We start from the raw sequence: 24,881 nt of genomic DNA, 5'->3' as shown, positions 1-24,881 counted from the left end.
CATTTTCTCTTCTAAAGACACTCAGATTTATACTGAAATCTCCCAAGGACACTTATAATAGAAGATAAAACAGAAGGTTTGGCACTTTCAACTGCCTCGTTTTGTGAATAAACGTGGATCAGCACAGCCATAAATTAAAGTTACAATCATGGAATAGTCAGTAACAAAGATTTATACATGAAGAATCTCTCATTCCAGGATCTCAAAGCTATAACCAAAAACTATTTTCTATCAATATTTGCTTGAAAACATCTGTTATTCCGAGGTAAGAAGTGTCAAAACATATTTAAACCTTGCATTTGAGATAGCTCCTCATCACATCAAAATGTCTTAAGTGCTTTGCAGTTTCCTGTAATGTGCAGTGACTATTTGTAGGCAAAAGTGGTAGCTAATTCATGCACAGCAATAGCTGGGAATTGAATGACCAATTAAAAAAACAATCTGGGGATTGTTGGCCAGAACACCGGAGAAATAATAACAATCCTGACATTTGACATAGCATCTTATTCCGTCACCAAGAAATCTCAAAGCGCCTCACAGGATATATCGTAAAGTGGTTTTGTAAAGTAGTTTTGACTATGTGTTTTGTGGGCAAAAAGCTTCCTTCTCTTTTCAAATAGTGCCACGGGATCTTTTGACATCCACCCAGATCTCGGTTTAACATCTTATCTGAAGGACAACACTTTTGATAACGCAACTCTCCTACATTGCTGTGCTGGGACCTCCCGTCTAGGCAATGAGCTCAAAGACCTAATGGGGGAAATTAAACCCACAACCAAAGCAACAGTGCTACCAACTGAACCAGGCTGACACTTAGCCTGCACAATGAATACCTCTAAAGATACCAAATTCGATAGAAACTTTGACCAAACACTTGCAAATTTAATTGGTACCATCTGTGTTAGGACAACTTCCTCCACAGTACATTGACCAGGGGTATGATGTGTAAATGCAGGCAGACATCAATTAAAGCCACCTTGAAAGAAGTCGTAGGTAACTTCTAATGACCAGTCACAAAATACTTCAACGCTACAGTGTCAGGAATTAGACATTGAACAGATTCAACTCAAAACACCACAAAAACAAAAATACCAGAACAGGCATATGGCTCACAACCACAGGAAAGAAATGATGACCAGAGTTGCTGTTAATTTTCTGAAATGAACCAGATAATCTCTGACACAAGCCTTCTCAAACAAGGAGTGATCTTTTTTATTAACACCAAGAAAAATCTGAAACTTCTAGTGAATATTAGTGCAACTCGGTACAGTATTCAGTCCAATGTCTAATTTTCCAGAATACATCTATTTATTAAAATTACACTTACAATTTCATCTCCTTGATCAATTTCATTCTCACCATGAAAACCAAACATTTACTAAATTACCTCAATTAAAACAATGCAATCAAGCACACTCCCCTTCATCTATTTTTTTACGCCCAAATCCTTACACACTGTAAATATTCTTGAATAGCACAATGCATTTTCATGTAATGTTGCACACACAACGTGAACACAAACACTAAATTAATGTATTCATTTTAGTCAGTCAACAAAACATTCAATATAACATCTACCGAGTTCATCATTTATTCTTACATGATCCAAAACAATTTAACTCAGTACATTTACAAAGCTAATGAACAAATAGCAATGGAATTTTTGGTAAGAAAATTATATACAAAGTACAGATCTCCATTTGTATCTACAGCAGAATTTGTGCAACAACCAAGTTTACATACAGAGTTATTAAAAATACATTGTTAATTTTAAAAACCTTATATTATATGTACAGGTAGCTTACACGTCACCCAACAACTTCAATGCACAGGCCGGCATTGATTTTAATTAATCAACAAAATAGATTTAATTTACATGGTTGGCCCTGTTCATTAGTTTGTGCATGTTTGGTCTCTGCACCATGCAAAGTTGTTCAGTTCACAACAGAGAGTATTATAACTATAATTACATGATATTAAACAGCGCCAGTCATGCCTTCTGAATGTTTGGCCTTGCTGACAGGTTCTCCAATCAGTTCTGGGCAGTTACATATCTCTTTTGCAATTTGGTCACATTTCGTAATCAGGTCAAAGTTGATTTTTTCATTTACAACACTATCTTGCTTGTAGTTAGGGTGATTAGCAACAAACTTCCTCAACCAACACGCTGCAGTCATCAGCGCTCCTGTAAAAAAATAGGTCACAAATTTCCATGACTCAAGCATTTCAAGCAAGTTTCAATTTGTCATTATTGTCAGGCCAGTTTAATAGACTTCTGTGGATCCTTGACTGTCCAGTGCTTTGGGACGTCCTCCTGACGTGAAGGCGCTGTACAAATGTAATTTGTTGCTGTTGCCCAAATGTACAATTTGTGCTATGTAACCTTCACCATCTGTTCACTGATATTTTTGATATTTTTTAATTGCTTTAGTCATTAGGAAATTATATTGCAGTGTTGCAGGAATACAGCTCTGTTTAAAGCTGAACCTTTATAGAACATAAGGAAGACTACCAATGGCAAGTCATCTACCATTCTGTTTATTGGGCCGCCACATACAAATGGCATCCAAGGCTAGATACCAGGGCTTTAAGAACCTACGCTTCAGGTCAGCTTCATTGGAGCACTTTGTCACCCAAAGCTGACACATCAATAATGCTAAGTGAAACCTTGTGTGCTGCTCCAGTCTATTGTCTTACAAATGGCTTCAAAGAGCCTGGATATTGAGCCAACATCTGGCCCCTGCACAAGGATATTCAGCCTGAGTTTTCGATGATGAGTAAAACAGATAACATATCACGAGCACATCACATTGTATGTATTAAAAGTGATTTGATTGCAATAACAGTGGGCATAGTATTTCAACTGGATTCAATTTCCTTACACAGTGGTGAATAGGTAGAATAGATTACCCAGAGAGGTGGTGGAGAGATTGAATCAACCAACTGAAGGAATTGGATAGCTCTTTGGCAAAATTGATTGTAGGGTATAAGAGTAGGAATTGGATTTTCATTTACTTCAGGACCAGCCAAAGGGATCAGAGGTATTTTCTACTCCTACGCATTCTTGGATTTCTCTTAGAATGTTTGAATGCTTTTCTTAGAAATTCATCAAATTGCATTTGTATAGCGCCTTTCATGTCAAAAGGACGTCTCACAACGCTGGCCAGTCGAGGTTTTGCACCTGAGCTGAGAGTTGAATTCGAGCCAGGGGCCAAGGGGGCTGTGGGTGGAAGATGACCACAGCTGCGGTCAAAGAGGAAGGTCTTGAGACGGACCGTGAAGGAGGCTAGGGAATAGTTCTAGAGAGTGGGGGTAGAAAGGCTGAAGGCCTGACCGCTGATGGTGGGGTGGGCAGGGAGGGAATGTGAAGCAGGCCAGTGTCTGCTGAGCTGGAGAAAGTCAGAGTAGGATGAGTCACGTTAACCGTGTTTAAGCAACGGTCTCTTCTAGTCTTGCCCTGTAAGAATCATGCCCGGCTAGGGTGCCCAGCAGGCAATCTGAACTGCTTTGAGGCATCCTCCTGACGTGAAAGGAGCTATAAAGATGCAAAATAACATTGCACTGTATGTCATCAGAGTACTGGGGGTCACTGAACCATATCTGCTCTTTTATTAGCAAGTATTTGAAAGTTGGTTTTCCTTCTATTAAACCTCACTGATCTGTCACCACAGAACAAGTAGATTCAAGTACCAAGTGATCACCAGAATGTCAAACATGCATAGTGTCTCTACCACATTTAATGATTTATACTGAGAGAAAAGATCTAAATAAATCTGGTTAGAGAATGAAACCATCAGATGCCACTTGTTGAAAATCAAACCATTGGTCATTGAAATAGAAGGTTCATTGGCAGTTAGTGATTTTTATAATAATAATAATCTTTGCATTTGATATAGTACTTTTCAGGTCTTCAAGATGTCTCAAAGCGCTTCACAGAATATACTGTGAAGTGAATTGACTGTATATTTGTGGGCAAAACATGGCAGCCAATTGCGCACAGCAGTATCCCACAAACAGCCATGGATTGAAATAACCAATTTATTATTGTTCTTTTTTCTTGAGGGATTATTATCAGGCGTGTTGAGTAAGGAAGTTTGCCAAGGTTTCGCCATGCCGGGAATCGAACCATTGAGCTACAGGATTTCACTGATTCCTCTGCAATCCACCTCACAGAGCCAGTGCACAACTTGAGTGTCTCAATTCAATCTCCAACTATCCTTAAAACTTACACCCACTTTCATCACGCGCCATTTCTCACATGCCATTCCTACTCACGAGATGCCGCAGCTCCTCCCCACACGAGTTGGAGACAATCTAGAACTCTGCAGCTTGTGCCCTCTCCTGGACCAAGTTCTTGGAGTCAATCATCCCCATCATCTCCAGTGAACTGAATTCAAGATTTTCAAATTCACATTCAAATCCCTCCGCTGTCTTGATTCATCCTACTTCTGTGATCTCCTACCATCCAGCTGCTCCCATCACTCAGCCTGATGCATTGCATCTGCCTTATCTGCCCCTCTTTACCCCAAAGCAGAGGCTCAATGTCAAGCCATGGTTAGTACAACAGAAATTTATAAGCACCTTTCACGTTGGGAGGATGACTCAAGGTGCTCGACAGTCCTGGCTTGGCACTGGGGTGGAAACTGAGGGAGATGGGGAGGGGAGAGATGACCAAAGGCAGAATATGCTGAAAGCCTGACTGCCGATGGTGGGAAGGGTTAAGGACGTGAAACAGGACGGGTCCCACTAAGTGAAAGAAGCAGACAGTTCACTCACTTTCAGCTGGTTAACTCCAGCAGTCCCCAAGCCACACTTTGTGGTCCTGAGCCTTGGTTCCTGCCAACCTGTGACTAACACTCTCCGGATTTAGGTGAACGATGCATTCCTTCAGGGAGGGAGTGTGCAATCCATGCCTGAGAAATTTCTATGCTTAAGTGGCACAAATTTGTAGAACACTGGTTTGCAAAATCATAAGCAGTGGTGGAATGTGTAAGATATCTGGCTAACCCTACAAGTGGAATAGCACATACTTAACTCATGGGTTAACTTCTAACTGATCTTTATTAGGCTTCAATAGCAAGGGGGGATTCCACAATATCTCCGGCCTAGAACATAACGAAAGCAATCCCTCGTTGTGCCAGTCGGCAGCATCAAGATGTTCCAACTACATTGAGATGATTGAGGTGATTACATTGAGAAAGCAGGTGAAGGGTTGAGTCCCTTAGTGGACTATACTAAAGAAAAGAAAATGTGTATCTAATACATTGCATGAAAACAGGTCGAAAACCCTCAACGGCTTTATAGTAATTACTGTCAAATGTATTTTTTGAGGCAAACAGCAATAATTTTATGTACAGCAAATTTCCAAAAATAGTGATGAGATGAATGACAAATTTATTTAATGGAATGCTGATCAGGGCATTAGCAGAACCCCCTTCTCTTTTCAAATCGAACCATGGTATCTTTTATGTTCACATGACAAACAAGTAAATGGGACCTTGATTTAGTGCCTCAACTGAAAAACCAATGATGTAACTCCCCCTGGAGTGTATGCCTAGAACAACAACTTGCATTTATATAGCAATGCAAATAATGTCATGGAGCATTGAACTCTAGAATATGTGCTGAAATCCCAACAAAGATCTTGAATACGCCAACCATCTGACCTGCAACGATAATTAGAATATACCCAGATACGGGAGCAATGTTCTGGCAAGTCCCGAAAAAGGCATTTGTAGAATTAAGAATTGAAGAAAAAATAAATATCTGGCTATGGGTCTGTATTTGTCAGATATGGTCGTCACCCTTTTAAATGACTGGGTTGATATACGAACACCCAAATGTTAAATTCAAGGTGCAATCTTACCCGAAGCTCGCTTTCTGATCAGCTTAAGGTAGTTCAAAATGCTGCATCTTGTTTCCACATCTACTTCCATGTTTTCGAGATAACAGTTTATAATTGGGATTAAACCTGGAAAAACACCTTCCTGCAAAAAGATCAGAACAGTTAGAAAATAGGTACCAACTCAAATATAAATTTTACTTAAGAATACAAGACATTTTTAGTATAATAAAGGCTATTGGACCTTCTGAAAACACCTGCTTTTAATCCCTCTTTTTCATGTTATTGACTCATCTACGTGGGTTATTGAGACACCTGAATTTCCAAAGTGTACATTTCACTATCTGATCCTGAATTACAAACATTTAAAGCTTTATGTCGCATGACCTTTTAATACCACCATTTTGTTGGAAGTTACTGTACTAGATCTGACTTGGCCAGATCTGGATTTTAAGAGCCAAATAAGAGTACTAGATCTCCGCGTCTAGTGAGGGGGAGTGTAAGTCACTGGAAAGGAACAATTTGTCTCCTGCCCACCTTGGAGAAGTACAGATTGTATAAAAGTCATATCTGAATTACACAGCAGCTTTTGTTCCTTCCAGTTGTAACAATAATAAATCATTTTACAAGGGTAGAGGACAAAGAACGTTTACCACAAGTGGTGAACAGTAGTTTTTTCGATACAGATAATCCAAAGTTAAAGGCACCATTTCTTCAGTTCAAATTTGAAGTACATAATTGCACTTACCTTTCCATTAATGATTGTATCTATGGTCATTAATGTGTAATCTTCTGTATCTGAATCAATCCCATTGTGTGAACTGCTACAGCCATCGACAACTGGGTTTCCAGCTGGGACAAAAAGGAACAAATCAGATTTTATAAGGTTTTAAATGCAAATGATCATTTTCATAATTAGCATTAATTAAATAAAGCCTTCATGAAAAAATTGTAGAAGATATTCTGTATCAGACACCAGCTAAACATATACCTACAGCACCTGCAAAACCAACTTTAAGAATTTCTTAAATGTTCAAGTATGATGCCTTTCTGTATGTCCTGCATATTATACTTTAACAGGATCGCCTTGCAGGTTGTGGCTTTTCACTCTTCTATACCGCCAAAATAATATCAATCTTTACATTTGGTATAGCACCTTTCATTTCAGGAAGATGTCCCAAAGCGCTTCACAGGATATATTGTAAAGTACAGTGACTGTTTTGTAGATGAATGCAGCAGCTAATTTGGCCATAGCAGTGTCCCATAAACAGCCATGAGGTGAATGCCCTATTTTATCTGGAGGATTGTTGGCCAGGACACTGGGAGAAACTACCTTCTCTTTTCAAATTATACTTGTTGAAGATCATCCACCTGAACATGCAGACACAGTTTACTGTTTCATCTGAAGGACACGGCACACTCTCCCAGCATTGCAATGGAGTCAGCTAAGACAAAGTTCAAAAGCGGACTTAATGATAATAATAATAATCCTTGGATTTGATATAGCGCTTTTCACATCTTCTAAACGTCTTAAAGAGCTTCACAGAATACCCTGTAAAGTGAATTGACTATATTTGTAGGCGAAACGCGGCAGCCAATTGCACACAGCAGTGTCCCAGAAACAATCGTGGATTGAAAATGATCAATTTATTATTGTTTTGTTTTTTGGAGGGATTATTATTAGGCATGTGGAGTAAGGAAACTTGCCCAAGGTTTTGCCATCATGAGATGAAAGGCCAATTTAATGCATGTAAGTGTTGGCGAGGTCAACCTCTCTTTTCCAAGGATTGAAGACTCCAAGAATTCCTCATCGATTAACAACTGGGTTCCTACTTCCTGCTGGTAAACAGAGGCGTGTGTGTGTGGAGTAAGGAAACTTGCCCAATGTTTCACCTTGTCCTGCCTGGACCCACAACCTGACTATGAAACGAGAGGGTTACCAACTGAGCCAGGCTGACACCAGTGTTCTGCTCATGAGACTCTGGCTCCATTAACTCCCTATCGGGTTCACTTCAAGATCCTCATCTTCACTTTCAAATCCTTCTGTGACCCCACTGTCCTGGCTGCTACATCTTCTCAGCAAACACCAGCCTGCTTCATTTCCACTGCCCAATCACCCCATCAGTGATAGAGCTTTCAATCATTTTGCACTATAACTACAATCATTAAACAAAACTAAGTGCTCCTACTTTTATGGATTTCTTTTCTGAAGTAGAACAATCCTTGGAGTACAGCATCACGCTTCTGAGCCACTTTCAAATTTTCATCCACCTAATTCAGCAAACAAGCATCATTAGAATAATAGAAATAATACTGCACATTACATTGCAATAAAATAAATATTTGTGGTTATGTACAAATTTACTATACTGAACAGATCCATGATGCAAACCCAAGAAATGTTTTTTAGCTACAATTATACGTTAAGTTTTGGAGGGGTGGGGGGGGGGGCAGGAGGGGGAGAGTAAGAGAGGTTTACAACAACTTCAACAACAACTCGCATTTATATAACGCCCTCCATACAGGATAACATCTCAGAGCACTTAACAGTGGCAGAGCCGGACTCCTGGCCGGGGGAAGGGAGGTAGCCGTAAGCACGGTCGAAGAGGAAGGTTTTCAGGCGGGACTTGAAAAAGGGGAGAGGGGAAAAGGCGAAGGGATTGAGGGAGAGTGTTCCAGAGTTTTGGGGCGTAGTGGCCTAAAGCGTGACCTCTGATGGGGGGGCCGGAGGGTGCACGTGGGTTTCAAAACAACCCTGGATTTCAGGGGAACTAGGGAATTGAAAGTTGTGGAGAGACTGTCATTCAGCAGCTTGATGGCTGCATTAGGATCGCTGAGGGTGGAGGGCCAGAGGGACAGGAGGTCCGAGGAAGAGGGGGCATTTGTGAGGAATTTGGGGCGGAAAAAAATGGTGGTGGGCTTGGAAGAGGGTAGGGGGATGTGGGAGGAGAGGGGATGAGGAAGTGGTCTGAGATGGCCTTGTCCGTGTTTAATGATACAATTTAATGATAATTACTAACACTGTAGGTGTATGTCACAGCATTGCTGGTTGGTAAGTTACACAAATACAATTTGAAAGAACACAGCTGCTTCAAGGTCTAAATCACACTTAATAAATTAATTAAATTTCGTGACAGACTTTTTTTTAAAAAAATGCTGTAATTCTCTCCAAAGCCAGAAGACGTTTGTAAGAGAAGTCATTGGGAGGATCTACATCAGATAATAGTGTACCATCATCCCTCAACTCCGGGAATATTTATCTTTTATCTTTACCTTTAGCTATTTCCAACATACCCAAGTGGTTGCCTCCCCATGGGATACTAGTTACTGCATTACATTCATCTCCAAATGCTGAATGTGACAATTCCATCATAGCCCAAATTGAATAAAAACTTGCCTTTGAGAGTGGAATGAGGAAATCCAGTTTGTATGAAAGAATCACTCTCGTCAGTAATACCACAAAGACCACGTATGCAGAATTCTCAAAATCTGTTAACTGCACCTGTCAATCAATACAGGTGTAAAAGTCAGGTTCCTGTACTGTATTCAGTGTTGAGGACAATACTAGTTCTTTAACATTCAATACCAATGTCTAATACATTACTGAACAGTACTCAATAATGCAACACATCTTGTGCATAGTTCCTGCAAATTACTATTAGATTACTAAGTGAGGGCAAGGTTTCATTCATCCTATATACATTATAATATATGTATTATGGTGTGAATGTTGAACTACTTTCAAAAGCATTCATGTGCAAAAATGAAGAACTAGAAACATGGTTCATATATCAAACATTGTCCACAATCAAAAACAGGAAACATAAAATAATTCTCCCTTTCACCTTGTTCTTCTGTAAGGCCTCATCCTGAGCAAACCCTGAATAGTTTATTAGATCTTCAATACAAAATTATATTTTTACAGTGCCTTTTACATTGAGAGGATGTCCCAAGGCGCTGGATGGACAGTCACGGTTTTGGATCCGAGTTGGGGGTCGGGATCGGGGAGGGCAGCCGAAGGCTCAGTCGAAGAGGAGGGTTTGAGACGCACCTTGAAGGAGGCAAGGGAGGGAACGAGGCGAAGGGAATGTGGAATGGAATTCAATAGAGTGGGGGCAGAAAGGCTGAAGGCCAACCACCAATGTTGGAGCGGGCCAGGCGGGGCACGTGGAGCAGGCTACAACCCGCTGAGCGGAGGGAGCGGACAGGTTGATATTGGGTCAGCAGGTCACAGAGGTAGGGAGGAGCAAGGCCATGAAGGGCATAAACCATTCCCCTGGGAGAGCAGTGGGCAGACACAAACACAATACTTGCCTATGCCTGATTAGCAGTTACCTACAATATTAAATTTTCTGTGTTCACAGTTATTGCATCCAACTGTGGAACAGATGTTCACTCTCAAGGTGCTACACAAAATCATTAATTTCAGCAATGCATACCATGTAGTGATTAAACAATTTCCCAGAAGGCTGGAGGAAGAGAGAAGGACGAGCCATCTGGGTCCATTCAGTACTCCTCACAACAGGTGCTTCCCTGCATGTTTAGCCGGAACCGGTTACAATTCTTCATATTACAGTGGCTTTACACAATAAAGGTGAACATCTTAAAACGTCATGCAAATTACCAACACTTACTTCCATAGGTCGAAATTCAACTCTCCATCCAATTTCAGAGTTTGGTGGAGGTGGTTTGAATCTCATAGTTTGCCAATTAGTGGACTGTATATTCTATAAGTAATAGAAAGGTGATATTTAATTTTCCACATTATTTCCTTTATACTTTTCTAAACTTTTTTTGTTGTTCGCTTATTGACAGAATATTGATCTGTGTAAACAACTAATCAGTTCAAAGCTGATTAGCAAGGCTCATCACATGCTTAGACATCAAAGACAGATTCTAAGTCGAAAGTTATTTCTATCTTGTGCTGCTCATTTGTGAGCCTATTTGAGCATCGCACCGTCAAAAGTGAGGGTTGTTTGAAAATTGTACATTACAAAAAACAGAAATGAACTTCTTCAACGTTTGAGTCGAGATTAAAAAGATGCAGAACTTTTAGGTGATGATTGGAACAGATAACCCACAGTGTTTGGAACAGTGTTGACTGCAAATTGCCAATTGAAGAAAATAGCTTGGTGGAGTTAGAATAGATCAGCCATGATCTTATTGAATGATGGGGCAGGCTCGAGGGGCCGAATGGCCTATTCCTAATTCTTATGTTCTTATGTTCTAACTGACCTAATGTTTCTTTTAATAATAATAATCCTTGCATCTGATGTAGCGCCTTATCACATTTTCGAGACATCTCAAAGAGCTTCACAGGATATACTGTAAAGTGAATTGACTGTATATTTTGTGGGTGAAACACAGCAGCCAACTACTTCCACAAACAATCGTGGATTGAGTGACTTTTTTTGAAGGGATCATTACCCCTGGTAAAGTGATCCGCCAATCAACTAACAACTGGGTTACTGTTTACTGCGAGGTAAACAGAGGTTTGTGGAGTAAGGAAACTTGCCTAACGTTTCGCCCTGCCCGGACTCTTCCTCCCGTGTCCCCGAGCACGCCCACGCCCCATGCCTTCTATAGTACCCAATGTTTCCGCCAAGGCTCCTATGACTGCTCTCACCCTACACTCCTTTGCCCCATTTCTCCTTCCTCACTCTCAACCGTCACCCATATGAAACCCTCTCAGAAAATATATGCAAAATGAAATGACAAGTGTTCTATGAGAGGAACGGACCAGTGGCTTTTCCTGTTTCATGCTTTCTCCCAATCCTCTACAGTTAAGTTACAAAAAAATGCAAGAATGAGTTCAAATTGAATTACGTTAGTGGCAATATAGTTAAACAACAACAACAAGATTCCATTTATAAAGCGCCTTTCACGTCAGAAGGACGTCCCAAGGCGCTGCACAGTTGGGTCAGGACCCGAGCAGGGGGGAAATGGTCAGGGGGAGGCAAGTGAGGGAGCGAGGAGGGGAGAAATGGTCAGGGTGAGGGCAGGGAAGGGAGGGAGCAAGGAGGGGGGAAATGGTCAGGGTGAGGGGAGGGAAGGGAGGGAGCGAGGAGGGGGAAGAGAGTCGAGAGGGGAGCTGAAGGCTCGGTCAAAGAGAAAGGTTTTGAGACCGGCCTTGAAGGAGGAGAGGGAGGAAGCAAGGCGAAGGCACGGGGGGACGGAGTTCTAGAGCCTGGGGGCTGAGAGGCTGAAGGCCCGACCACCGATGGTAGGGCGGTTGGGGCGGGGGATGTGGAGCAGACCGGAGCCGGAGGAACGGAGGGTACAGGCAGGTAGGTAGGGGGATAGTAGGTCAGAGAGGTAGGAGGGAGCAAGGCCGTGGATGGCCTTATAGGTGACGTTGAGTATCTTGAAATCAATCCTCTGGGGGATGGGGAGCCAGTGGAGGCGAGCGAGGGTGGGTGTGATGTGGTCCCGAAGCCTGGTGCGGGACAGTACACGAGCTGCAGAGTTCTGAATGACCTGCAGCTTGTGGAGGGAGGTGGCGGGAAGGCCGGCGAGGAGAGAGTTCCCATAGTCCAGCCTTGAGGTGACAAAGGCGTGGACCAGGGTTTCAGCAGTGTGAGGGGTGAGGTAATGCCGTAGTCTGGCGATGTTCCGGAGGTGATGGAAGGCGGTGCCAGTTGTGGTGCGGATGTGAGGTTGAAAGGACAGCTTAGGGTCGAACAAAACGCCGAGGTTCCTGACTGGCTTTGAGAGGTGGAGAGTGCAGCCTTGGATGCTGAAGCAACATTAAGACGAGGGATACCATTTATGTGCGGGAAATTTGTGACATTGTTACTTTTAGATCATGTAGACCACTTCTAAACAAACAGAATCAATACAATTTTTTAAATTCAAAGTGGAATGATCTGTTCACACAGTAGATACTGCTTTGATTTGCAGCAGTATTCAGGTACCTGTCAGATTCAATTATCCATAGATAACAGATAATCTAGCAGTCAATGCTTTTAGCAATGCTTAAAGAGGATCAATGCTCCCCATTTTACCATCAACACTCCATCCAACCAACCACATACCTAAAAAGAGCATCAATACTCGTGATATTACCTCAAAGTGGTCAGACTCATTTGCATCATCCAAGTGTATCTTTTCTGCATACAGTGTCAAAGGATCCCGAATAAAAAGATGAGCTAGATGCTGTGCCAGGAGATGATCAATACCTGAAAAACACATTTTCACTTCCCTTAGGAAAAAAGTAACCATTGGAGTCGCTCAAGAATATCGAGTTAGAATGTACATTCCAGCAAATTCACTATTCATTTTTACATTATTTTTCAATAGGAGGGACACTGTGGGTAAGGCTATAGGATGCCTTACTACAAATGGATGTTGAAGCAGTCCATGATAGCATTTGACAAATATAAATGATGTCATATACAATGCAAGTAAAGCATTTTTCTGGGTTACAATCCTTAACTCACAAAAGCCCCATTTCTTTCTGTATTCACATAGTTCTATCTGGTGGTTTTGTGCTGCACATTCAGCAACAACAACTCAACATCCACTCAGTGTAATTTTAATACTTCTGAAGATACAATTTAACGGTTATATCCATGGAACAAACTGATCAGAATACATATTAAGAAAGTCACGTTTTTTTGGTCCAAAGGTTGTGGCCACATTTTGAAGTGATTTTGGAGGGGTGAGTTCAAGTTCAAGTACCTATTGGAGCGTCCACCTGTCCATCAACGCACCACGCATTCCTACTGAACCATCCACCTGTCTATCAACCCATCCTGTACTCTCACTGGACCATCCATTTCCCCAAATGCTCCACATTTTACTACCTATACTCCCACCAACCACAAGCCTAAAAATAGCACAAGAGTCAACAACAAGCCCTTAATTTATATAGCCTGTCACTGAATTTAATCTAACACCGAATCCCACACCGAGTGCATTGAGGGGAAGGTTATTTATTATGTTTTAATTAAAAATGTAAACGTTGTATACTTAACAATTTGGTAATTTGGTAACACAATTAGCAATGTAAATTTATGGGACAATAATCTACTTTATTCTATCACAAGATTGGTATGATGGTCCAATGAATGCAGAATGGGTTGATGGACAAGCAGTTGGTCCAACAGGAGCACATACTCACTGTGTTCATTACAAGTTGTGTGGTAAAAGTTGCGGTTTCCACAGCAAAATCGTGGCTCGCGATTCTCTCATTGCTTTAAATATTAATTCTTCAAAATACAGAACAGTCAACAACTAGCCTTTAATTTACATAGAATATTCCAGAATTGAATCTAACACAGAATCATGCACTGAGTAGGAAGGCTATTTATTATGTTTTAATCATAAAATGAAAACATTGTCTACTCATAAGAACTTGGTAATTTGGAAACAGAATTAGCAATGCAATATTGTGGGATAATTATTGTACATAACTTGCAAACAATGCAGATAGGTCAAAATCAATTTGAAAAAAAAATCCATATTAAACTGGAGTTTAATGTACTGAGAACAAGGAAGGATTGCAGTGCAAATGAACGGAAATTACTCAAAGCAAAAGTAAGTCAAATAAGAGAAATTAATTCCATAATACTACAATCTGCCCTTCCAAATGGTTACAAAACCTACCCATGCCCCCTTCTAACTTCTGAAACTTCCACCTTCTCTCTAAGATGCCCTTTCTTGTCAAGATACTGGAACAAGTTATCATCTCAACACTTATGCAGTTTGTTTTTCAGGATCCTACTCAAGATTTTTGATCTGCTCATAGCATTGACATCACCCTCGTCAAAAGTCTCCAATATCTTTGTCTGACTGCACTCCCCTCCTTCACCTTTCTGCTGCCTTTTACATTGAGAATAGAAAGGTCGACAAATCTTCCTGCATGGTCAACCTTTGGGTTCTGTGCTTTCAAGTTTCCATTCCTATCTGTCCCAGTACAATCATATAATTTTTCTTGGGAAATATTTCAGAGACCTCCTTGTTTTAGGATTAATTAATTTTCCGACTCACAGCCAGAAGTGTGCTTCTGTGTAGAAATTGAACAAGGGCTCTTTCTGAACTAAAGCAATCAAACATTGTTGTAACTAGGACTGCCTTCTAATAAAAGTTATTTGCAAGTCTTTATATACATGTGGGAGCCGGTTTCACAAGCACAGAATCCACATTAAATTACTGAGAAATAACAGATATTCTCAAAAGTTTAAATCTAGGAACTTGTATCGACCAAGGTTGAGACTCAGTCTCAAGACAGACTTCAGCAAACCTATTCTAAGATGCACTTGTCAAAAATGGCAAATGACTAATTTGGACAAAAACTCACATTTTTTTTTGTTTTTTTACTCTAACTTCCTGTATAAGAATCCAGAATTGAGCCAGAACAAAGAATAAATTTAAAAGAAACAAAGTAGGATATAACCTGAACTGTTGCCAACAGAAAAGAATAATCCACAATATGGATTTACATACAGCAGACCTGGGAAAGATCACCTGATTAAGATTGTCGTGGAAGGCACAAAATTCTTAAAACATTGTTGGATTCTATCTTTCCTTCCCTCTGACCAACAGCTGACGAATTTCCGTTTGTAATAGGTGAATGAGAAAGGGTTATATGAACAGCGGAAACCTTTAGCACCAATAGTAACTGACCATATCCTTCGCCACCAATAGTAATTGACCAAATTCTTTACCTCTCTGCAATTCCATTCCAGAATTAGTCCAACTTACACACTTCCAGCCTTCGAATCCCTTCCAGAAACCTACAAATTCAACCACGCCTTTGGTCACCCCTCCTAGTCCCTCCAAATTACTGACTCTGAAAAGCACTTTGAAACATTAGCCTACTTGAAACTGCAAAATGTTGCTATTGGGAACCTACATGACTGTTGCTCTTTCATACCACTGAATTGCATGGTACTATAGTGTTTAATGCCATTCAGGCATAGTTTCATCCGGACATTAATGTATAGCATTTTTATATATTTCTGCATTACAATGGTTATTGTCCCATGATATATAATTTGTTATGATTACCTCCATCTCGAAGCTGATGGTAGATTTCTTCATCAATTGTTACTTCTATGTCATTGTATTTCTCACCACATTTTGAGAGGTAACTATCAATGGAGTCGTATCTTGATTTGCTGATTCTGTACTTACTGTACTTACAAGGCTGTGAATATTTAAAAAGCACAAAATTTATCTTGTTCACAATAAATGACAAACAAAATACATCTATTAAAAAATGTTCCCTATCAGTTACCTCTAAACCTCTTTCTTCTCGCGTCCGGTCGTCGACAGAGGCAGAAATTATTCCCCAACGACAGTCAATGTCAGACACATAACCTCTATAAATTGGCGAGGCAGCACTCAAGGCCATCTGGAAAGAATAATGCATCTAAATTTATTGCAACACCTATATTTTCTTAAAAATGGTCACAAAATCGGTTTGAATCACGAAGACCCTTCAGCCCATCCAATCTCATCTCTCCAGAACATCCACCCTAGTTGTGTCCCCACCTCCCCCCCACATCATTGTATCAAGTGCTTTTTGATCGAGTCTTGTGCCCTGACCTCCACTACCTTTCCTGACAACCTGTTCTTGTCACTGATTATGCTCTGCAAAAATAAACTTCCAGGTATCTGTCCTGAAATTGCCTTTTGTAACTCTAAACCTACGTCCTCTTGTTCTATTGTCATCCAAATCATATTACTGATTGTGACACTGATCGTGAAAATCAAGTGTTTGCTTCTGGAAGACAATCTTCAATGTATTTCCTGTATAAAATTCTTAGAATTATTAGCAAAGCAAATTAATTTGCAGGAAAAAAACAGCTTATAATTCAATTCTTCTTTGAAGGCTCCGCATTCTTCCTCATTCACATTCTTCCCAATTTCCTGACTAATAATAAAGGGGATTCTTTCTCAGTCTTGTTTAATAAATGTTAAACAGAGTAGAATTTAAAGTGTCCTGGAGAAAGATGGTGGCATATAGGGTTAATTTGGCACTGATTTGACCCGTATGTGTGTTTGTGTGTGTGTGTGGGGGAGGGGTCATTGGAGCGAGGGACACATGCATATTTAGCAGAAGGCAAACTACTGAAGATACTGGAAATCTGAAGTAAAACGGAAATCGCCAGGAACGCTCAGCTATGCCTGACCTGCTGAGTGTCCCAGCGACTTCTGTTTTTATTGCATACTTAGCAGCTTCATTACAACCTCTGAGAAACTTCATTCAGTGAGAAAGCTTCCCTTTGTACAGAAATGAACCTGGGCCCTTCCTGATCTGTGCGAGCTGTTTGGGTGATTGAAACCTAAAACAAATATTTTTTTGCAAAATTACTTGTTGCAGTATTTCCTTAATTTATTAATGGCATACAGATTCACCCAGTACAATATTCATTCACAATCTTATTGCTGATTGTGAATGAATATTGTATTTGATTTTGTTGCAGTAACTAAGTATTGCCACTGAGTGGTAGCATGTCTCAGTCTAACTACAATGTTTGACAATGTCTGGAAGGCAAGCAGGCCAATAAGCTAATCAAAGAGTAAAGGTACTTATTGATTTGTTCATTGTACCAATACTTTATGTGCGCGTAGGGTGGGGATTGCTCCCACTTACAATCAGATTTTTTTTATTCAATATATTTCTGGATGAGCCTTTGTAATAATTCAGTATTCAGGCGTGGTTAAAAACAGTTTGTAACAATAATAATCCTTGGATATGATATAGCACCTTTATCACATCATCGAGACACCTCAAAGTGCTTCACAGAATATACCGTATAGTGAATTAACTGTATATTTTGTGGGCGAAATGCAGCAGCCAATTACGCACAGCAGTGTCCACAAATCCACAATTTATTAATTAATAAATCTACAATTTATTAATTTATTATTTTCTCGAAGGAATTTGAAGGAATTATTACCCCTGGAAAAGCGATCCGCCAATCGACTAACAATCGTGTTCCTACTTACTGCTAGGTAAACAGAGGTGTGTGGAGTAAGGAAACCTGCTCAACATTTCGCCTTGCCAGGAATTGAACCTAGGTCTCACCTTGTGAGAGGAGTGCTCTAACCACTGAGCTACAGAACTACACTTAAGGAAAATAGGGAATATAGTTGAAGGCACAGTCAAAGAGGTAAGTGTTTAGATGGACTTGGAAGCAGAAAGAGAGGCGTAAGTCAGTCAGATTTCAGAAAAGTTCCACAGCAAAGAGAATGAAAGCTTCCCCACTCCCCGACTGTGGGATGGAATGGGTAGATGTCATGAAGGTAGGGGGGTGAATTGGGAAGGGAAAGGAAGTGATCAGAGATGGAGAGACCACAGATAATTACCAGGTGAAGGAGGATACAAGTGAGGGGAGGGGGTTATATCGACAGTGGTGTTGAGAAGAACCCATGCAACCTCCTCCCAGTCCAATCAGCTCCCCTGATTCCAGTCTATCATTCTTCATCTGTCCAGCCCACTATTGGTTACTGAGCTTTAAGTCATTAGGGCCCTGCTTTCTGGAAAATGACCAAAATGTTTTTTCTCTTGCTTCCTGTCGCAGTTCCTTCCTTACCATCCTTTTCCATCCCCGTATATTTCGTCAATATTCATAACTCTCCACTTTGGTACTCCCGATTACATTTGTTCAGTATTTTCTTTCCGAAAAGTGCTATTCCAGTGTAAAGTCATGCTAGAGATTAATCAAGTAAATCAAGTAAAGACTCCATAATATTTTTTCACCCCTAAGACTTTGAACTTTTCCCTCTACAAAAAAGCGGTGCTGGGGTAGCAGTCTAGTGTCAGAGGTTCAGTTCTTCGAATGTTATTAAACAGAGGTCCATTTCTGCCATTTATAGTAGATACCATTATATTATTAGTAAAAATGAGGTATCACTTCTTGTTCTAGCCAATAACCCTCTAGATAAATTTATCATCAATAATAATTCTTGCATTTGATACAGCACCTTATCAAGTCATTGAGACATCACAAAGCCGGATATAGTGTGAAGTGGACTGACTGTGTATTTTGTGGGAAAAACCTAGCAACCAATTTGCGCTCAGTGATGTCCTGGAGTGAATGACCAATTTTATTTGGGGGATTTGTTGACTAGGACACCAAGAGAAACTTCTTTCTCTTTTCAAATAGTGCCATGAGATCTTTACCGTCCACCTGAACAGGCAGATGTGATCTTAGCTTAATGTTGCATCTGAAGGACAGCACCTCCAATACTGCAACACCACCCCCAGCACTACACTGCACTGTCAGCTTAGATTATGTGATTCCAAGTCCTGACGTGGGGTTTGAAACAATAACCTTCTGACGCAGAGGTGAGAGTGCTACCACTGAGCCAAGCTGACACGGTTCACTTCATGAGACATTCCTGCGCACAAATTGGCTGCTGCAGTTGCCTACAAATAGTCACCATACTTAACAGAAACTCTTTGTGATGTGCTTTTAGACATTGATATCAAACACACATTATTAAATGTCCTGACCTACTTACTCAATCCCTAAATTTTCCAATATGTATTTCAATCAGATAAAAATGTTCTTTATTTTTAAGAACCAGACTGGAATTACCTTTTAATGATTAATGCATTCCTACACAAATTAGTTTCTTACATAAGCTTACACTTACCACAATAGGGCAAATTGTCGCGAGCTGGTCATAGAGATACCTGGCTTCGGAGATGCTGCATGCCTGAAATGTTACCTGTCAAGAAATAAATATGATATATGTGGGAAATTATGGTAGAATACTGTAACCAAGTGAAATTATTACTTTCAAATTTTGCAAGACACTTACCTGAAGACAGCAATTGCCCATGCCGAAACCCATAGCATCCATATAGATATGGTCTGTCTTTGCTTCTCTTGCTGCCTCTCCATCATCATTAATAAATTTTTCAATGAATGGAGAAGGAGTATTTTTATCTTTATAGACTGCAAGGGAGGAACATCACATCGTAAAGCCAGATAACAAGCGACATTGAAACCTAAATGAGGAAAATGTACTGCTGCTATGGCTGGATGAGGAGGCTAGATATTTACGTGCAATAATTATCTTCTCTCATGGATCTCGAGCATTTCATTTCTAGACTCCTATTTTTAAAAACAATTCCTCCAAACAGTTTACAGAAAACAGGATATGATGACTACATTTCACCTTAACAAAAAAACAATTGATTTCTTCATCAGGCTTATTATATTTTTAATAATTATAATAATAATCCTTGCATTTGATATAGCGCTTTTCATGTCTTCTAGACGTCTCGAAGAGCTTCACAGAATATACTGTAAAATTAATTGATTGTATATCTGTGGGCGAAACGTGGCAGCCAATTGTGCACAGCAGTGTCCCACAAACAATCGTGGATTGAATGACCAAGTTATTATTGTTATTTTGAGGGATTAATATCCCCAGAAAAGCGATCCGCCAATCGACTAACAACCGGATTCCTACTTACTGCTAGGTAAACAGAAGCTTGTGGAGTAAGGAAACTTGCCCAACATTTCATCCTGCCCGGAACAGAACCCAGGTCTCTCGCTTGCGAGGCGAGTACTCTAACCACTGAGCTAGAGGAAGTTTTGTTAGGGAAGAACATTACATACTGCATTATGAAACCTCTCCAGATCAGTGTGTAAATAGGTCGATTTGTTTTTGGTCAGCTAGGTGTCTGATGCCTGCAGAAACCCATCACTATGCTCAGCAATACCCAGACCAGGTAGAGTTCTACATATACATGCACCCACAGATGGTCATTTCCAAATTGGGAACGCAATCAATCCCTGAAGGGATGCAACCTGTTTACCTAATTCCAGAGAATATTAGGCGCAGGTTGGCAAAAGCCAAGACGTGGGAATATAAATCCGTGAGTTGGAAGCATTGCTTGAGTTTAACCAGCAGTGTTAAAACTCAATGGTTGCAGAAAAAGCAGCAGATGAAATTTAATGCAAGGAAATGTGAAGTGATTTGCTTTGCTGGGAAGAATAAATATAGCTGACTATATTAAGGTTCTATGGGAAAAGGGAAATTTTTTTAGAAACTATGTGCAAGTTAATTTAGACAATTTATAACATTTTATAGACTTACTTGGTACATTAATAGCTATTTTCTCTCCTCGCCTGTGACGGATATTCCTAGTCAAAGTGCTGAAAAAAGAAAAGCAACAGCTTGAAATTACATCTATATATGTATGTAAACATAACTTACATCTTCTAGCTTAACTTACATTTGACTGGATTTGTATGTAGTCGTCATAACATATAAAAGCATCATGAAAAGTTGAAAACTAAACAATTCGCTCGAAATTCAGGTTGTGAAAATGTTAAAGGGCACTGAATCATGTATCTGTGTATTTTGAGTTAAGTATTCCTTCTATAGAGATTGAACGGATATCTTTTGCCATACAGATTCAGCAGATATTTCTAAAAGCCCATCAAGATCCCATGTACATGTAACAAGTCAAATATTACCTCATACTCTATAGTCAAATCCTGCCTAAAGACCTTCCTTTTTGATCGTGCTTACAGCCACCTCCCCCTTCCCTCTGGCTCGGTGTCAGACTCAGCCACTGTGAAGAACTCCAGGAAGCTACCCCATGTGAAGGGCACTGTGTAAATGCCAGTTGTTGTCATTTCATCTTCAAAATTTAAAATATCGAATTGATTCCCAACAGTCCATTCACTAACAGAATCATCAGTCCTGCCTAAATCTGATAAAATAAAGGCAACTACCTTTCCTGGAATTTTTCATTCTATGAGAGTATTGCAATCCATTCTCCAAATACAGAATAATCAAATATCGTGAGGACGTCTCAAGGCACCAACAGTCCAGGGTTTGCACCAGATCTGTTATGTTGTTTCACATAAACCATCTCCTATTAAAATTTCCTGTTTATATGGAGGCAGGCAATTAAGAATAATAAAGTGGTTATTTTCCGTCAAAGGAAAAGCTGCCAAACTGGGGCTTGTAAGAGAATCATGACATATCTAACTCCACTATCAATCGATTCAAAAGTTTAGCCAAAGAAGTGACAAATTACTCTAGTCAATATTTTTGATCGTGCTGTCTACCCAGTAACTCAAGCTGAAACATATTAAACTTCATCTTGTGCAGAATTCAGTAATTGGGTCAATTCATTATCCAGACCCTATTGAATTTTTTTTAAAAATTGACAGTGCCCAAAATCCCAAATTTATCAATGAGGTCATTTTATTAAGAAGGACAAAATAAGGTAGAACCAAAGAAATGGATAGAACAGAATTGCATTGGTTCTTTTAAGGGCAACCCTTTCAGTCCGATTTATCTGCCCTTCCCCACATTCTTATTCCAAAGATGTACTGAAAGATAACTATATCTTTTTGTACTAAAAGCCAACATAGATAGCTAACTTTACTACAAGCACCTCTAAATACTTTCCTGAATTCAAGTACATGCAATGTAGTTTCAACTTAGTAGACCAAGTAGTATAGAAAAAAAATTGAATTGTTCCAATGCTTCAAAATGTTGCATTCTGAAATGTGACATGAGTAGTAGAAACTTCCACTCAAATTAGTATTTTAGTTTTACAGGAAGAGTTGGGAGGATAGGGACGCTTTATTTAGTAACAGGTCACTATAAGCTCACCTGAATCTTGGATGTTTATTAATTCCTTCATCAGGAAAGAACAATGATTTGGATGCTCCCCATTCAAGTGGCTTTGGATCGTATTCAGGTTGTGTGAACCCCGGACATCCCAACCTAGAGATTTCAAATACAAAATGTTTACCAAAACTTTCTAAATCAATTTGCGCAGTTTAGTTACAGAAGTTGCTACAGTGCCTTCCATCTTAATGTACGACAAAGGCAAAGGTTTTATTTAATGTCCAAATCAAAATTTCTACTGGAAGAGTAAAAGACTTGTATTACAATGTAGATGCTCCTTATAAGTAGCTAGGCAGGTCTTTAAAATTCCAACCCACTTTTAAGAGGAGCAATGAAGAGATGCCACCAGTCAGCACTTCCACACTATAATAATAATAATCGTTGCATCTGATATAGCGCTTTTCCCGTCTTCTCGACGTCTCACAGAATAGACCTTAAAGTGAACTGACCGTATATGTGTGGGCGACACGCGGCAGCCAATTGTGCACAGCAATGTCCCACAAACAGTCGTGGATTGAAAATGAGCAATTTATAATTTGTTTTGGAGGGATTTTTATTAGGCGTGTGGAGTAAGGAAACTTGCCCAAGGTTTCACCCTGCCTGGAATTGAACCCAGGTGTCTCGCTTGCAAGGCGAGTGCTCTAACCACTGAGCTACAGGACTATGACACCACTGATCACGAATGGTGATATTACGGAGCTTAGGCGCAGAAAAATGGCCTGTTCCATCACCACAAATGGTGCTTTAAATTGCACGATTGCTCTTCAAGACCAGTTGCTGAGCCAACTCATTCTGAAGCGCAACAATGCCAATTCAAGCGAGATTTGCGACAATGGATTTCAATGGTCAAGGGTCAGGATTTTTAGGGTAAGAAATGTTGGGGGCTATAACCCAAATGATTTATACACAAACTCAAGTTATAACAGTGAGTTCTAATGGTACATTCTCATATGTCAAATATTTCCGATGTCAAACATCACTGTGTGAGACAGTGGTGCAGCTGGACGATGATGCGGAGGTGGGGAAAGGCAGAGTGGGTCACGGCACGGATGTGGGGTAGAAGGGATAGTTGAGGGTTAAACAAGATGCCAAGGTTTCGGACTGGCTTAGCGAGGTGAAGTGTGCAACCATGGATGGTGATGCTGTCCGCGCTGAGGTGAGGAGGCGCTGACGGGAGCCAATCAGGAGAGCCTCGGTCAGGCTGACTTTCAACTGCAGAAAGTTAACTCTCATCCATTACTTGACGTCTGACAGACATTCTGACAGGACATCAGTGGTCCTGGAGTCAAGGGTGGAAGCAGAGAGATAGATACAGTTGGGTGTCATCCACATACATGTGGAAGTTGATCCTGTGTCTGCAGATGATGTCACCAAGAGGGAGCATATAGATATTGAAGAGGAGGGGACCAAGACAGAGCCTGAAGAACACCGCACAAGATGGTGTGGGGATTACAGGACAAGCTGTTTGTAGAGATGAAGTGGAGGCGGGAAGGGAGGTACGATCTGAACCAATTCAAGTACAGAACCGTGAAGGTTGAGGTGAGAGGCGGTGGATGAGGATAGACTGGTCAACGGTGTCGAAGGCAGCAGAGAGGTCAAGGAGGACGAAGAGGCAGAGAGATCCCTGGTCACTGATGGACAGAATGTCATTTGTCACTTTGACCAGGGCTGTTTCGGTGCTGTGGGCGGCACAGAAACTCAATTGGAGGGGTTCGTGAACAGGTGTGGGAGAGCAAGGCGTGAAACTGGTAAGAGAGATGCTGGGATACAAGCCAAAGAAAAAGAACATTTGAAGTGGATAAAAGTAGAATTTAACATTTTTTTTAGACTGAAAACAAAAACAAATTAAAACCAGCTACAATACGAATATTTAAAGCTGCCATTTTCTCTCTTTATCCATGCTCACTGAAACTTCAATAAAAAGTTAAATACTAACCTGGGGAAAGCTGTGATGCTGCATATGGTCTCATTATCTTTCAAAAGTGAAAATACTTCTTGTCGACGTAATTTCATGTTTGCTTCCACAGTGTTAAAATCAGCCATAGTTCCCCCATACGGTTGTCCTGGTGTCCCTTCAATCATATAGCTGCCATATTCAGGTCTCCAAAGTGTGGGATGGCTTTGAATAAAGCATCAAGTACAATCAATATTGCTTGCATTTAGTTCATTACTAGAAATTTTTAGTAGAGAACATTTTACAGATTTCTGTAGCTTCCCAAATAACAATAAAGCACTACATAGTACAATACCAGGCCACTCATACAAGGGCAGCCCCATGGTTCTCTGGTATATACGGACGTAACTGATCTCATATCAGGATAATAGGGAAGGGTCCTTCAATAGACTCATTGAAAAGATAACTTGGGAGAAAAATTCTGATACTTGTGAGTATCAGATGACGACATGATCATGATGCTTT

At 40.3% G+C, this 24,881-nt stretch overlaps 1 protein-coding gene across 1 annotated transcript; it reads right to left on the bottom strand.

The window, feature by feature from the left end:
• Nucleotides 1–1,188: 1,188 nt before the first annotated feature.
• gclc (glutamate-cysteine ligase, catalytic subunit) lies at nucleotides 1,189–24,606 on the bottom strand. Its single transcript, XM_042333364.1, has 14 exons — nucleotides 24,399–24,606; nucleotides 22,445–22,558; nucleotides 20,909–20,967; nucleotides 19,622–19,758; nucleotides 19,454–19,528; nucleotides 16,083–16,199; nucleotides 15,854–15,992; nucleotides 12,908–13,020; nucleotides 10,477–10,569; nucleotides 9,240–9,344; nucleotides 8,032–8,113; nucleotides 6,591–6,694; nucleotides 5,867–5,987; nucleotides 1,189–2,185 (listed from the first exon to the last, which is right to left on the bottom strand). The coding sequence occupies exons 1-14, from the start codon at nucleotides 24,542–24,544 to the stop codon at nucleotides 1,977–1,979; spliced, it is 1,614 nt and encodes a 537-aa protein (XP_042189298.1). The 5' UTR covers nucleotides 24,545–24,606; the 3' UTR covers nucleotides 1,189–1,976.
• Nucleotides 24,607–24,881: the final 275 nt, after the last annotated feature.

This window comes from Callorhinchus milii, unplaced genomic scaffold (genome assembly GCF_018977255.1).
Source record: "Callorhinchus milii isolate IMCB2004 unplaced genomic scaffold, IMCB_Cmil_1.0 Scaffold3, whole genome shotgun sequence".
Classification (NCBI taxonomy): domain Eukaryota; kingdom Metazoa; phylum Chordata; class Chondrichthyes; order Chimaeriformes; family Callorhinchidae; genus Callorhinchus; species Callorhinchus milii.
The sequence above is the reverse complement of the archived record's forward strand: the minus strand, read 5'-3'. Positions and strand labels throughout refer to the sequence as shown.